General features: G+C 43.4%; 1 protein-coding gene across 1 annotated transcript in view; it reads left to right on the top strand.

Moving 5' to 3' along the window:
- LOC311307250 (metabotropic glutamate receptor 4-like) overlaps window positions 1-14,757 on the top strand; it is a gene marked incomplete at both ends in the record, with an annotated part of 188,717 nt that overhangs the window by 152,306 nt on the left and 21,654 nt on the right. The window contains 3 exons of the mRNA XM_084436047.1: window positions 2,259-2,459; window positions 10,364-10,500; window positions 11,640-12,575. Of these exons, the coding sequence (XP_084292173.1) occupies window positions 2,259-2,459; window positions 10,364-10,500; window positions 11,640-12,575 (1,274 nt within the window). The remainder of the gene's footprint in view (window positions 1-2,258; window positions 2,460-10,363; window positions 10,501-11,639; window positions 12,576-14,757) is intronic.

Here is a 14,757-nt window from a genome sequence, read left to right as displayed (position 1 = left end):
GGCAATTAGGTCCCATGGCAGGTTGAAAGCCAAGGAATAAAAATGGGTTTTAAAAACGGACGGTGATGAAGCCTGTCGAATGTGCAGGAGTAGGTAATTCCATAGTGTGGGAGCAGCGACTGAAAAGGCTCTATCCCCCCTGAGCTTGCAGCGCATCATCCGCTCCGCTGAAATTGTGATCGGCTGTAGTCTGCCATCCCCTATGGCAGGAGACCTCTGATTGTTCCACACACCTTAACGGCACACACCATGCTCTCACTGTACATAATACAGTACCACTCACCCACGACACTCCTTCTTCTTCTTCTTCTTGTTCTTCTTCTTATTATTATTATTAAAGGAAAACAACGTGCAAATATGTATGCCTTAGGCATGCGTTGGTATGACTGGACTATGAAAAGATAAACATCTGTGGACTGTCCGTCCGGACAAGGTATGCGCCTTGTACTTCTGGACTGGGAATTGCCCTTAAGAGTGCAGGGCTCATAATATCTTCATTACTGTACATCACTAATTTAATTTAGTTCACCTCTGCTCAGCTTCGGTCATGTATTCTTGATTCCATAAAGATGACCTATCTAGATACCGTGGCTGAATAGGCTTAATAATGTTGGAAGATGGTAAATGATCTGGCAGAATGAGATACCAGAAGAGACTCTAGTGTTGTGAGTGCAATGCAGTCTTGTTTTGATATACCATATTTCCTCAACTTAGTAGACATGTTCGTTTGAGCTTTTAGCAATAACTAATGAAATAAGAAAACAGTGTCAGTTCATTCAGAGGCAGGATGGGGCCAGAGACGGTCTCACTACGTTAGGAAAGGAGACGAGTGTCATGGACTCTTACCACTCGCACAAAAAGAGATGTGGATATGATTGAATGAGAGGAAAGGAAGACTTTTCGTATGTTAGTTTATTCTGTGACAACACCCTGTTATCCTACATCTGTTGAATATAAACAGACACACCACTGCCTATTTGATTTCAGTAGCATTCCTGTTTTTGAATGGGACACATTTTTTTATGTATTTTGTTAATGCACCAATCCGACACAGCAGGTACTAAAAGCATCTGTAACTCAGACAGCAGAACGACTAGATAACACCCTAACCCTGCATATTTTATCGCATCCTTCTTGATGGCTTGAAGTTATGGCGTGGCATGCTGATAGTCTCGACCAGACATGCTCTTTGCAGAATTTAGAACCTGTTACTTGTCAATTGTTATGACCGAGGGCCCTTCCTCTAGATAAGTATGATTTGAGAGCCACCCCTTCTGCTTAGCTGGTTACAGGTCACCATGGGCTCCCACTGTCACTCTCTTCACATAGGTAATTTGACGGGCCAGGGGCTAATTGAGGGACCGCGCTGTTAATTGAAACCTTGCTTGGTGATTAACATTAAGCATTAGAACAGCCCTGGCCGTGATTAATATACACATGTCATAACAAATTACATTAATACTGGAGAATGATTATGGCTCTCTTTACTTTGTCTTCCAGTCTTCCTCCACCACTGTCTCTCTCTCTCTCTCTCTCTCTCTATCTCTCTCTGCCTTGATTAACGGTTTACCAATATGGCCTGGTGTGGGCATGAACCTACAAGACAGACCACCAGAAAAACAAGACCTGCATTTTGTTATTGCTTTCCTATTAGCAACCTGCCGCCAAAAATGTTTAATTATAGCTTTTAAGTAGCAAAGTGCCAGGGATATTCTGCATGACATTATCTGTCAGATTTAGACAAAGGCCAACAGCACAGATGCATTTTTGAGATGTATATGCGATTATTAAACGAGCGTTGGTAAACACTCCAAAAAAGGCTCTCCTCACCAATCATTAATACCTTGGAGCACAATAAAAGATAGAGACCTCATTTTGTTGCCATTTGCATTTAAAATGGGTTTCGAACACCGAATAGCGTGTAATTGCATCGCGCCGGGCTCCAAATAAATTACATATTGGGAAGAAAGAAGGTTTCACAACAAAGCAGTGAGGCCATTTGAGAAAGCTATCATTTGCTTGATTTCACACGCTGATACAATTATCGTTTGGCCTTCAGACTCTTTAGTTAATTGTTGTTTTTTGTTGCAGAGTCCAAGCTTTGCCTGATTTTCAAGATAATGTCCAGTTGAACGTAATTAGTTCGCAAAGCTTTACGGAGATGTGCAAAAGAAGCTTACTATACGTAGGATGATATTCTTGTAATTATAGCAGATCTTTTAATATTTGTCTTTGCTGTCTAATCTCTGTCTCTCTAGACCATGAGCGGATTTTGAAGGACTCATCCTATGAGCAGGAGGGGAAAGTCCAGTTTGTGATCGATGCGGTCTACGCCATGGCGCACGCCCTCCACAACATGCACAAAGAGCTCTGTCCAGGGAAGGTGGGCCTCTGCTCCAAGATGGACACCATCAACGGAAGCACGCTGCTCAAGTTCATCCGCAAAGTCAACTTCACAGGTCTGTCTTCACTCTGAGTGATCATCCATGAGTAAGACCGCACGCACACGCACGCACGTCATTCCACCTTCAAAGGGACTTTGATGTACGGTTTTCAGATGCTGTATGTAGAAAAGTCAAAGTGCTCTCAGACAAAAACTACCCTGCCAAATAATCAAGAGTGACCATTCTCACTGTAAATGAGGGTGTCTATCTATGGTCAGTTTCCTCACATATACCGTTGGTGTACTTATTAAATATCAAGTGGGAAGAAGGGCAGACTTATCAGACTGAAGAGTTCATGCAATCGGGGCAAATGCAACCAGTGCATACTGACACCCAAGCACAGATCAGTCCCGCCCTCGGGGGTAATTATCAGGTAATGAATACCTACCGTGGCTGTTGATGACAGGGCTTTGTGGGAAGGTTTACAGTAGCAGGCGGTAAGCACTGCACCAAGCAGAACAGAAGTGCATAGCTGCAGAGCATAATAGACAGCTGCCTTATCATAGGGTTCTCATTAACCTCTTACCGAAGGGCCCAGCTCCCCATGTTACGCATGAAGTATGGTATTACCTGATATTCTATCATGAGTAGGAAGACCATAATAATTACCCTTGCAGAAACCTTTATACAACCTGTAAGTGAGACAAGCTCCTATAGGTAGCACTTGACATTAGGTTTTTATTATAGATGTATTGTAGTGATGCACCTGAATACAGATACGTTATTTGGAAAGGCACAGACAATACGATGGAAACATATATATTTTTTAAATTACTTGTTATTATTTGGGTGGCATTAGCATTATTGTTATGTCTCAGACGTCTCACAGGAGACGCTATACTAATCCGATGAGACCACTGGCGATGGTAACAGCGAGGTGGTAAGAAAGACACATTTTCACTCACCCTTTGTCAAATAAAGTTGAAAGGCAACACAGCAAAGTTTCTTAATTCAGCTAATGTTAGCTAGCTATTCCATTTCGATTTGTATTGATCTGAAAGCGCGTTCCACCAGCAGACTTTTATATCAACTGCAGTAACGCTGTAGCATGGCTAGAGTCATAACATAGACAACTAGAAATGGTTCTCAGAGAGCAGAGACCGCCCCTGAATGCATTTTGTGGCTCTGTGCATGCAAAATTGAATGGGTTCTAAATTGACCGATGCTACATCCCTCCACCGAGTTTCATGTAAAGCAGTCTTGTAGTTTCTGTGTAATCTGAGTCCAAAAAATGAATGGAGGTGAATGGCCATTCGGGCTGTGTTTGGGCTGGGGTGGAGGTAAAAATTACTGGAGGTGAATGGGTGGCTGTATTTCTCTGTGGCGCCCCCCTCGGGTCACACCCGGTGGGGGGCAGTGCGGTGCACTCCGGGCTCTCCCCTCGCACACCCCAGTCCAAACCCTGTGTCTCTAGCACCCCCACACAGGCTGGCTTCATTCTAAGTTTTGTTTTCATTTATGGATCTGGCTCGTGATTTGGATCTGCTCCAAATTTGAATGTGTTCTAATGATACAACCCATAACTGAGTTTCATAAAAATCGGTTTGGTAGTTTTTGTGTAATCATAGTCCAAAAAATGAATGGAAGTGAATGGGCAGTCTGGCTGTGTTTGGCCGGCCCGTGGACCCAACCCGTGATTCGGATCTGCTCCAAAATTTGAGAGGTAGGTTCGCTCATGCTACACGCCTCCACCGAGTTCCATGAAGTTTTTTACGTAATCCTGGTTAAAAAAATGAATGGAGGTAAATGGTGTTTTGGCGGCCAGTGGAACTGAACCGTGCTTCAAATCTGCTTCAGAATTGAATGGGTTCTAGGTTGGACCATGCTACATCCTTCCACATAATATGTGTAATCCTGCTAACAGATAAACACATGCACACACACACATGTACGCCACTGAAAACATTACCTCTCGTTCTGCGCTGTTACTGGGGCGGAGGTAATAACTACAACTAGACAATAACTTCAAAAAATAGTCTACACTCAGTCTGAGACAAAATGTGCAGCGCACTCCGTTTTGCTTGGTTCATGTTGTCGTTTGACTCTTTGAGAGTGAACGTTGCTAGTCATGTGACAGCTGGCATCTGAAATGGTAGCACAGTGCCCTCTTCTGTTGGATTTTAGAGCTGTTTTCCCCCCACATCCCAGTTGATGGGCTATGCGCATAAATTAAAAAAAAATACTGTTTTAAGTGAGAAGATTAATGGGTTAGAATTATTATCAGTGGTTGTCTGTTAAACGGTTAACTGTTAACATCCCTGCAGGACTGCAGGATAAATATTGAGAAAGAGGAAATGAGAGAGGGAGATGAGAGAGACGAGATAGAGAGAGACGAGAGGGAGAGAGACAGAAGGTCAGGCAGGTAATTGAGAGCTAATCATCTCCCATCTCCCAGTGGGCTTGGCTTCTTTTTTCAGTTGAAAAAAGTTTAACATTGTGGATAAAATGATGACACCCTAATGGCTGTCCTTTTTCTATAGAGCAGAGTCATGTAATTGTCTCTGGGCTCTACGCCACCCGTCCAGAGCTACACTCGAGAAGATAGTAGGAAGATAGTAATTCTCCAATATTAATGAATCATGCACTGAGTCAGGGTAATTTGCATCGCAAACCACCTAAACTTCATGGAGTGGAAGCCCTTGTGAATCACATATATGGTACCATTACACATGGAGCGCACACAACCTGAGTAGATAGTTATCCATTAAAGACATGGCATATTACACCATACACCCCCCTCCCTCTCCCCCACCCAAGACAGCAGTAATTTAAAGCGGCAAGAAGCAATTTCCTACTGCTAGATGGCAGTAAGAGACTTGTTTACAAACTAAAGGCCTAAAATGTGTAATATGTCCATTAAAGGCAGGGGGGCGGAGCAAAGTTACAGGCTGTAATTTGACAACGCAGGCAGCAATGCTGGAATTACCCATTCATGCATTCTCACACCTTGACCGATTGGCTTGAGAAAGGCAGACATTCACCGCTGCATTCAATTATTCCACCCCTTCACTGGACACAATTTCATTGGCCTCTTGTTTGCCAGTTATGCTATCCAATTGCGTTTGACTGCCAATATCTCTTGACGATAGCCTCTCGATTTGCGGGCCCAGATTAGAAACGTGCCATTTACATTCATGTTTTTTATAATTTCATAGTTCTACTACTGGCTTGTAAGCATACCAGTGATATGAGTTATTGGTGTCTCTAGAGCTCTTTATTTTATTATTGTATTCTTGATTTCCATTACAGGGAGGATTATCCATAATAAAACTTGAAACTGTATTGGCGCAAAACCCAAGATGGCCCCCCAAAAAAATCAATTCCACACCCATTATTGGAAGTGCTTTTAAGTCTGCAGTCACTGCACTAGAAACTGGACTGTAAAAGGTTTTAAGGAAACAATAGGAAGTGTTGACTTGATCCCAGTGTATTCTGGGAATCATAGGGAGCAGCTGTGCTGACTAGAGGAAAGGAGACACCTGGCCACTCCAGATATTGTTGACCAGGAGGTTATGTTATTGATGTGCTGTGCTTACAACTGTGCTCAATAATATTTGAATGTTTGCTATTCTGCTTCTTTTTAAACAGTGCACATGATGCATTAAATAATATCTCCGTACTTTGTTTGGGTAACATTTGTTGACTGATTTACAGTACATGGAGGTTAGAGATAAAATGTCCCTCTCTGAAATCAAAATTTTAAGCTTTTCGAGGAAAAACAGGTGATTTGACAGATCTGTTAGATAGTGTTCGGCTCAGAAAACTCATAGTGTGTGTCTGCTCCTTGCTCTTTGAAGAATGAATACTTTCCCTCAGAGAGTAGCCATGTGCAAAACCTTGTCACCTCACACACTGACTTGGCAAATTGTAAGGTTGTTTAAGTCTAGCAACTGCCTGGGTAATTATAGTGTGGGAATGCATATACTCCCAATGCCTTCCTCCCTGCTAGGCAACTAACAAAATAATGTGCCATGACAAACAGAAGGGAGGGTAAAATACAGCTTTGAAAACAATGCTGCACCCTTTTCTGAGCTCTGTCACAAAGAGATGAGTGGGAAAAGCTGACAGGATAATCAGCCCCAACACCGGCCCTTAACTCTGCTCAATTGAATGACTAATAACCAGGAAAGGCTTGGGCTCCATTTAGAGGGTGGCAGTAAATTACAGTGTGTCACTCCTGTATTCCTGTTATTGCAAAGCCTCCATTTACATGTAAGCAACCACAGGGAAATGTAGAGAATTGTATTATTGTTTAAAGGACTATGCTCGTTTTTGACAACCTGGACCTTATTTACGACATTTTATAAGAAGTTTGACTCACCCAGATCACTTTTGTGTTGTTCGGAGGCAGGTAGAAGAAATTTAAAATCCAGCGCGAGCCAGTATATCCATGTAATGGCGGCGCACGGGGCAAAGGGAATGCAGCTTCTAAAAATCCATTTTCGGCCGCTAAACGGTTGTTTTCATCAATCACATTGCATGAATCGACAGTTGATATTCCTCTACGCGAGCCATTCTTTCGGTTTTCAAATACGTGGTCTGTAGCCACTGTAATATGATCTTTACACTGGCTATGCTCCCTCACATTCTCTGCGCTACGATCGGATTGTTGCTGACGAATGACGACGACAATATTCTCGGCACCAACTACGATCGTAGCGCAGAGAACGTGAGCCGGAGAATAGCAGGCTGCGCGCTGGCCTGTGCGCATGCGTGCTGGAGCAAGTGGGGGAGAGGCTTCTAAAGATCATATTACAGTGGCTACAGACCATTTGAAAACCAACCGAAAGAATGGCTCGCGTAGAGGAATATCAACTGTCGATTCATGCAATGTGATTGATGAAAACAACCGTTTAGCGGCCGAAAATGGATTTTGAGAAACTGCATTCCCTATGCCCCGTGCGCCGCCATTACATGGATATACTGGCTCGCGCTGGATTTTAAATTTCTTCTACCTGCCTCCGAACAACACAAAAGTGATCTGGGTGAGTCAAACTTCTTATAATATGTCGTAAATAAGGTCCAGGTTGTCAAAAACGAGCATAGTCCTTTAACTTTCACTGTTGGCTGTAGATGCTGCAAAAGGGGACGTTCAAAATTTATGGGAGGCAGTCACTGGGAGACTTAAGAGAGCTCGGAAATAAAAATGCATGACTCTCCCTCTGACAGAAATATATTTGTATTTGACCCTCCCTGAGATATTGAAAAAGAATGATTGACCGTCCTCCACCATATAGGCAATATTCATTTTAATGTGTTACTCGAAATAAGAAGAAAACAATGTGTCCTCTGTGTTTGAGTCAGCACAGGTTCAAAGTGGCCCCTATTTATGCCTACTGTACTGATTACGTTATAGACTACATGTTACTGTAACATCAGTAGTGAATTAAAAAAGTGGAAGCACGCAGCAACGATTCGCAACAGTGAAATGCACTGAAAACAGACGTATGTCGGTATCTTGTTCTTCACGCGAGTTGTTAAATCTTCACCGTCATCACCAGCAGAGTGCCACTGAATCGCCAATAGGGCGGCCATAGAGAAACCATAGCCTACACCGGGTCATGCAAAACAGTTGGCTGGATTCTGAAAAGCTGAAGAGGCTATTTTATTTAGATCAATTCAAATTGTAATGACCCTCTCATGGACTCGAATTAAAAAACGAACCCTCCCTAGGACTAAAATTAAAAAAGAAGGACCCTTCCCTGTTTTCCTACTGTGACCCCCTCCCATAAATAAAGCATTTAAAGGGCAATGCTCGTTTTTGACAACCTGGACCTTATTTACGACATATTATAAGAAGTTTGACTCACCGAGATCACTTTGGTGTAGTTCGGAGGCCTGTAGAAGAAATTTAAAATCCAGCGCGAGCCAGTATATCCATGTAATGACGGTGATCGGGGCAACGAGAATGCAGTTTCTCAAAATCTATTTTCGGCCGCTAAACGGTTGTTTTCATCAATCAGATTGGATGAATCGACAGTTGAGATTCCTCAACGCGAGGCATTGTAGTGGTTTTCAAATACGGGGTCTTTAGCCTCTGTAATATGATCTTTACACGCCTTTCCCCACTTGCTCCAGCACGCATGCGCACAGGCCAGCGCGCAGACTGGCTATTCTCCGGCTCACATTCTCTGCGCTACGATCGGATTGTTGCTGACGAATGACGACGACAATATTCTCGGCACCAACAACGATCGTAGCGCAGAGAATGTGAGCCGGAGAATAGCCTACTTGTGCAGATACATGTAAGCAAGTCCAGCTGAAAACATATTTTGTTTTGTAATGTGAACGTGGATCCGTCTGTGCTTAGCGGGAATGCAGCTCAGTCTGTGAGTCCGTAAGGGTGGATACTGGGACAGGGCCGATGGAACAGCCCTAAGCCTTCACGCACTTAGCTAGTGCAAAGCAAATTTGCTGCATTTAACGTCCACCAAATTTGCCGGGGGTCATGATGCTTACAGTCCTCATGCTAACCCTCACAAGAACAGATATCTGACCTGACTTACTAGCATATCCAGGGGTGTAGAAGAGGATAAACCCAAGTAAACTCAGTTTACCCACCTCTTTAAAATGAGTTTGAGAGTTTACTCAGCTATTTTCTGATCAACTGTGTTAATGAGGGGAAAACCAGGTGGATAAACTGCACTCGACATAGTTTACCCATCTCTGTATTTACCACTACACTCTTGCGCATATCTTGTATGTATTGTTTTGTAATGTTGGAGCATGGGATGTCAAGTGCCACCAAAGTCAGGCGCAACCATATTTCAACTCAAGGGAATCCATTGTGCAGTGTAGGCTAGGAGAGAGGGAAGGGTAAATAAACAACAATGAGAGTGAGGAAACACTGTTACACTAGTTACTATCTATGGCCTCCTCCCTCCTAGCTACTATCTATGGCCTCCTCCCTCCTAGCTACTATCTATGGCCTGCTCCCTCCTAGCTACTATCTATGGCCTGCTCCTTCCTAGCTACTATCTATGGCCTGCTCCCTCGTGTCTAGCCTATATAACACAGAGCAGCTGTGGTTGTCTACTCCCAACAGTAAATCCACACTCCTTGTTTGGAAGACATCTAGGGGCTTGGAAATGACTCTGTCGGGCTGGCTCAGGCCCCGGCAGACACAGAGGGGCAGGCTGGGAGGAGGAGACTGGTGGTGGTAATCAGGCCCTGTGCTGTCATTAGTTAGCTCTCTGAAAGGGGCCTTTGAGGTGTAACGTGTGATGGGGAAACAGGCAGAACTAAAGAGTGTGAAATGATATGAGAATAAGAGCAGACAGCAGCTCTGGCCCTACCCAGGAAGGCAGGCCAACATGGTTGTCATGAACCATTTTCCTCCCCTCATTAACAGAGTGGTAGCAGAACTCAAACCCTTCATGGAACCTTCCGGTCTCACAGTGTACGGTAGGAAAATAGACTCCTGCTCTGAGGAAGTGCTGCAGCCTAATGAATAAATCAATACCTCTGTAATTTCAGGTGGTGGTACTGTACACCTAAATAGTCTCCTTAAGGTACCTCTCATATCCTTCAGGTACCTCTCATATCCTTCATGATGCCAGCCTGAGAGCTATGCATAATTTAATAGTACCAAAACATGTTTGAAGAATGTGGTAATTCTGAATGCTAACAGAAACTGTTAAAATTTCCCTTTTTTGTCTTTTTTATTTTAGTCATATAGCAGACTTTTTTTTTTTCACGCCATTTAACGTAGGTAGTCAGTGTACTACCACTCACTAGAACTTCACAGGTGCCTCTCCTTTCTAAACAAGCGACTAAGAGCATAATCCAGTGCTGAAGCCAAAGTGCAAGAGCAGAAAAAACAATAGGTGCTTCAGAGAAAAGGTCCAGGTAGTAGATTATCTTGTTCCAAATGTTCAGAAGGTGTAAATCTCATTGCAGATGTGTCCTTTCTTCTTCAGGAATCGCTGGAACTCCAGTGGTCTTCAACGTAAATGGGGACGCCCCTGGCCGCTATGAAATCTACCAGTACCAGATCAAAAATGACACCATGGAATACAAGATCATCGGCCACTGGACAGATAAGCTCCACTTAGACGTAAGGCTGTACGGTATCTCACAGGTTCTGTATATTTTGCCTATAACTTCGCTGAAAGTTCAGGACAACGCCTCAGAAGGGAGCTTACTGTGGTACTGTCTGAAGTGCATCACTTTCCAGTTCAAAATGAATTGTGAAGCTGCTTCATACTGTTACACAACATGCCACATTGTGTTGATGTTTCCGGGAGTTGGGCATTTTCCATCCCAGGCTTAGTAATTCAGAGCAGTCTTATCATCGTTGCAGTTGAGTTTTGCCTTCTGAGCTCAAGTCATGCAGGGCAGTCTTATCTTTGCTAAAATATATTACAGTAGGTAGGTAGATAGCTGGGGATGGAACATTGTTTGCCATTTCACACTTTCCTCCAGCTTATTAGACATGAATATATAATACATGGGTATGTGATCATCTACAAATGTACAGTAAACAGCCCTGTTGCCATCAGACATTGTTTACATGGCTTAATCCACCGCAGGCTAACTCAGTCAAGCTTTATGAAACATATGGCAGAAACTAAATAATGGCTGCCAGACATCCCCGGGACATGGTGTGACATTGCGCTAGAATTAGCATACCTCCAGACGCGCTCCTTTCACTCCAATGAGGGGGAAAATGTATTTTTAAGTAAGAGACAGTGAATCTCCTACTGGGTTATACTTTTATAACAATACTATTTCATGCTTTGATAATTAAAACTTTTAAAAGTTTACACCGTCCTTAAGACAAAAGCTCCTTTTGATCACACCAACTTTGATTACGTCTCCTGAAATGTTGTCCTGTGTTTTTAATACACTCTAATTTACTAAATGTTAATTGAATTATGTCCTCAAGCATACAGTGTAATATTCTTTTCAATATGTAACAAGAAAACGTTGTGGCCAGACAACGTGTTCAGTCTTACAACTATATTCATAATGCTGGACAGTTAAGATACATTTGTCTTGAAAGTGTTATTCTAGTTAGATCTTTTTTAAAGCAATTACTCAATGAATGCTTATACAGTATGGCATGTGTACATGCTTATAATAACTTGCAGATATTTCCTCCTCTTTTTTTATTGACATGCAGCAGCATGGTGACCGAGACAATTTCCCCTGAAAAAACAAAATTGAGCTCATCTCTTACATTTACCTTCCTAGATGAAAGAGATGCGCTGGCCCGGCGGAACCCGGCACACCCCTGCCTCCATCTGCAGCCAGGCCTGCCGTCCAGGAGAGAGGAAGAAGACGGTGAAGGGCATCCCATGCTGCTGGCACTGCGAGCGCTGCGACGGCTACCAGTACCAGGCTGACACCTACACCTGCAAGATGTGCCGCTTCGACCTGAGGCCCAACGAGAACCACACGGGCTGCCAGCCCATCCCCATCGTCAAGCTGGAGTGGAGCTCCCCCTGGGCCGTCATCCCTGTGCTCATCGCCATCCTGGGCATCACGGCTACTATATTCGTGGTGGTCACGTTCGTGCGCTACAACGACACGCCCATCGTGAAGGCGTCGGGCCGCGAACTCAGCTACGTGCTGCTGACTGGTATCTTTCTGTGCTATGCCACAACCTTCCTCATGATCTCCGCTCCCGATGTGGGCATCTGCTCCCTCAGGCGGATCTTCCTGGGCCTGGGGATGAGCATCAGCTACGCGGCGCTGCTCACCAAGACCAACCGCATCTACCGCATCTTTGAGCAGGGCAAGATGTCCGTGAGCGCCCCACGTTTCATCTCGCCGGCGTCCCAGCTGGTCATCACCTTCAGTCTGATCTCGGTGCAGCTGCTGGGGGTGTGCGTCTGGTTCGCCGTGGACCCGTCCCAGGCCATCATCGACTACGAGGACCAGCGCACAGCCAACCCGGAGATTGCCTGCGGCGTGCTGAAGTGTGACATCTCAGACCTGTCCCTGATCTGCCTGCTCGGTTACAGCATGCTGCTCATGGTCACCTGCACGGTCTACGCCATCAAGACCCGTGGGGTGCCCGAGACCTTCAACGAGGCCAAGCCCATCGGCTTCACCATGTACACCACCTGCATCGTCTGGCTGGCCTTCATCCCCATCTTCTTCGGGACATCGCAGTCAACAGAAAAGGTAAATATTTCCTGGAGAGTATACGCATACAAGGTTATAATAGTTTTTAAAACTTTCTATGTTTTAACTTTTTATTTTTAATTTCAGTTTAGTTTTAGTTCGTTTTTCAAGCAGGTTTGCTAGGGACCGTTCGATATTTAGGTGTGTGTGTGTTGGGGGGGGGAGGGCATGGTGATTTTTTTTTTTAAGTGCTGGGGAGGGCAACATATTTTATTTTGAGATGGGGGGGAGGGCATATAAAGTTTTTGGCATCTGCCTCGCAACTAACTAAAATGTTTATTCACACAGTTTTTGTTTTTTAGTTAGTTTTCGTTTTCGTATAACCTGATACGCATAATCATGATCATTGTTTTTCCACGTCATACCATCTTGAAATTGGTTCAAACCTATGTTTTGGCCATCTTTGACAGCCATTACTCCTACTTATTTTGAGGTATTGTCCAATTGATGGGTGATTGAATTCTCAGAGATTACTCGCGTCGCATGTACCGAGTAGTGGTGTGCACCATGAAAGCAAGCCCATTACTTCACTTGTCTGTACAGACAATTGGCTGAGGCCTTTTCTATGTGTAGTTACATTTGCTCTGGAGTTCATTGTGAAGAAGAAAGGGCCCCTTCAAATCGGCCTTGTTGTATAACATCATTTTCTTGCGATGCCTCCGCTATTGATGGCGAGATGATATGCTTTCTGCTCCTCTGTGAGGATTACCACGCCTTCAGTGCTGACTGCTGTAGTTCCCATCACCGATCAAGTGTTTGGATTTCATTTCTTTCATTTCTTTAAATAACTTTTCAGCTTCATTGAGAAATGAGAGTGGGAAAATATTCAATCATATCCTCAAGCATGTCAAAAGAGATGAAAGATTCTTAGCTCTACAGTGAAGTACAGTGCAATAGTGAACGCAATGGAAACCCTGAACTCAGAATGCAATATAAAAATAGCTCTATTCTGCATTTGTGATTATTGTGACAGTGGCTTGCCATTTCATTAATCATTTACAGCTTCCAGCCTTTTTTCTAGCTTGCAATTTAGGGATTCATCACTTAGCTATAAAATAAATAATGAACATATAATAGGCTTTGAGGCCTAAAGGCGTATTATTGTGGAAATAGTATGACACAATTCGCATGTAATTTGTCATGCAATGTAGTCTTGCTGAAGAGTTTTCATTTCCACTCTGGCGGCAGGATATGAGTAGACTAATGTCAGAGATCCGAGTCAAAAGAAAATGTCTGTTTATGTCATGCCAGTCCCTGTAAATGCCACTGCCTTTTTTGATGTCATTCCGCATCTCCCTCTCCAGTTCATGCTCAATTAAATGCATCCATGATAGGGTGCTAGGACATTCAATATTATCCTGGATTTTTAAGTCATATGTAATATGCACACATTAAAGTATTGCAGTATCTCTCTCTTTCTCTTCCTGTCTATCTTTCCCTCTCACCCCATCCTGCCTAGTTCATGTGAACTGAAAAAGTAGACAAACCTGTGGACATTATGTTGAAGTATTGTACTAACCAGACCCACTTGGGCCACGTGAGCAAATAATGTCTGACCCAAGAGTGAGACAACTACAATAAGTCCCTGGTTTTGATGATACCACACACCTACAGTATATGACCATAGTTCATGAATACATACAATGTAGCATGCAAATACATGCATGTAGCATGAGATTCAAACACTGTAGCTATTTTGTATCAGCCAGTTACTGAAATGACTGTATGCCAATAAAGCAGGTTAATGGACGATACATAGAAAACAATGGATTAGTTTAATGAGAGCTGGTAATTGCTGACAAAGAAAAAACAGCATGCATTGCCTGATCACAGGGGAGTACACACTAATCAGACCTACAATCAACAAACAGGCTGATAACCATAAGCGTAATACGAGATCTTGTGATTATAATGCCATGTAGATAGTCCATATTATAACTTTAATTTCCCTTAAGGTACCTCTATTTAGGTTGGGTTCACATACTGTACCACAGCCGAGACTGTGTTAAATTGATGTACAGGCTGTATGGTAACATTGAGCATTCTACCAACGTTTTCAAGATGAATCTTGTTGGAATCTTTTGGAAATACTCACCATGAAACTGTTTGAAAGTATAGTGTCTCGTCGCCGTGGCTGTTGTTTGTGAACCCGGCTTGAGGATAATTGTTTATCAAACTCGTT

Source organism: Borostomias antarcticus (assembly GCF_949987555.1).
Source record: "Borostomias antarcticus genome assembly, chromosome: 3".
Classification (NCBI taxonomy): Eukaryota; Metazoa; Chordata; class Actinopteri; order Stomiiformes; family Stomiidae; genus Borostomias; species Borostomias antarcticus.
Note: the sequence above shows the minus strand (reverse complement) of the source record. Positions and strands in the feature narration are given on the sequence as shown.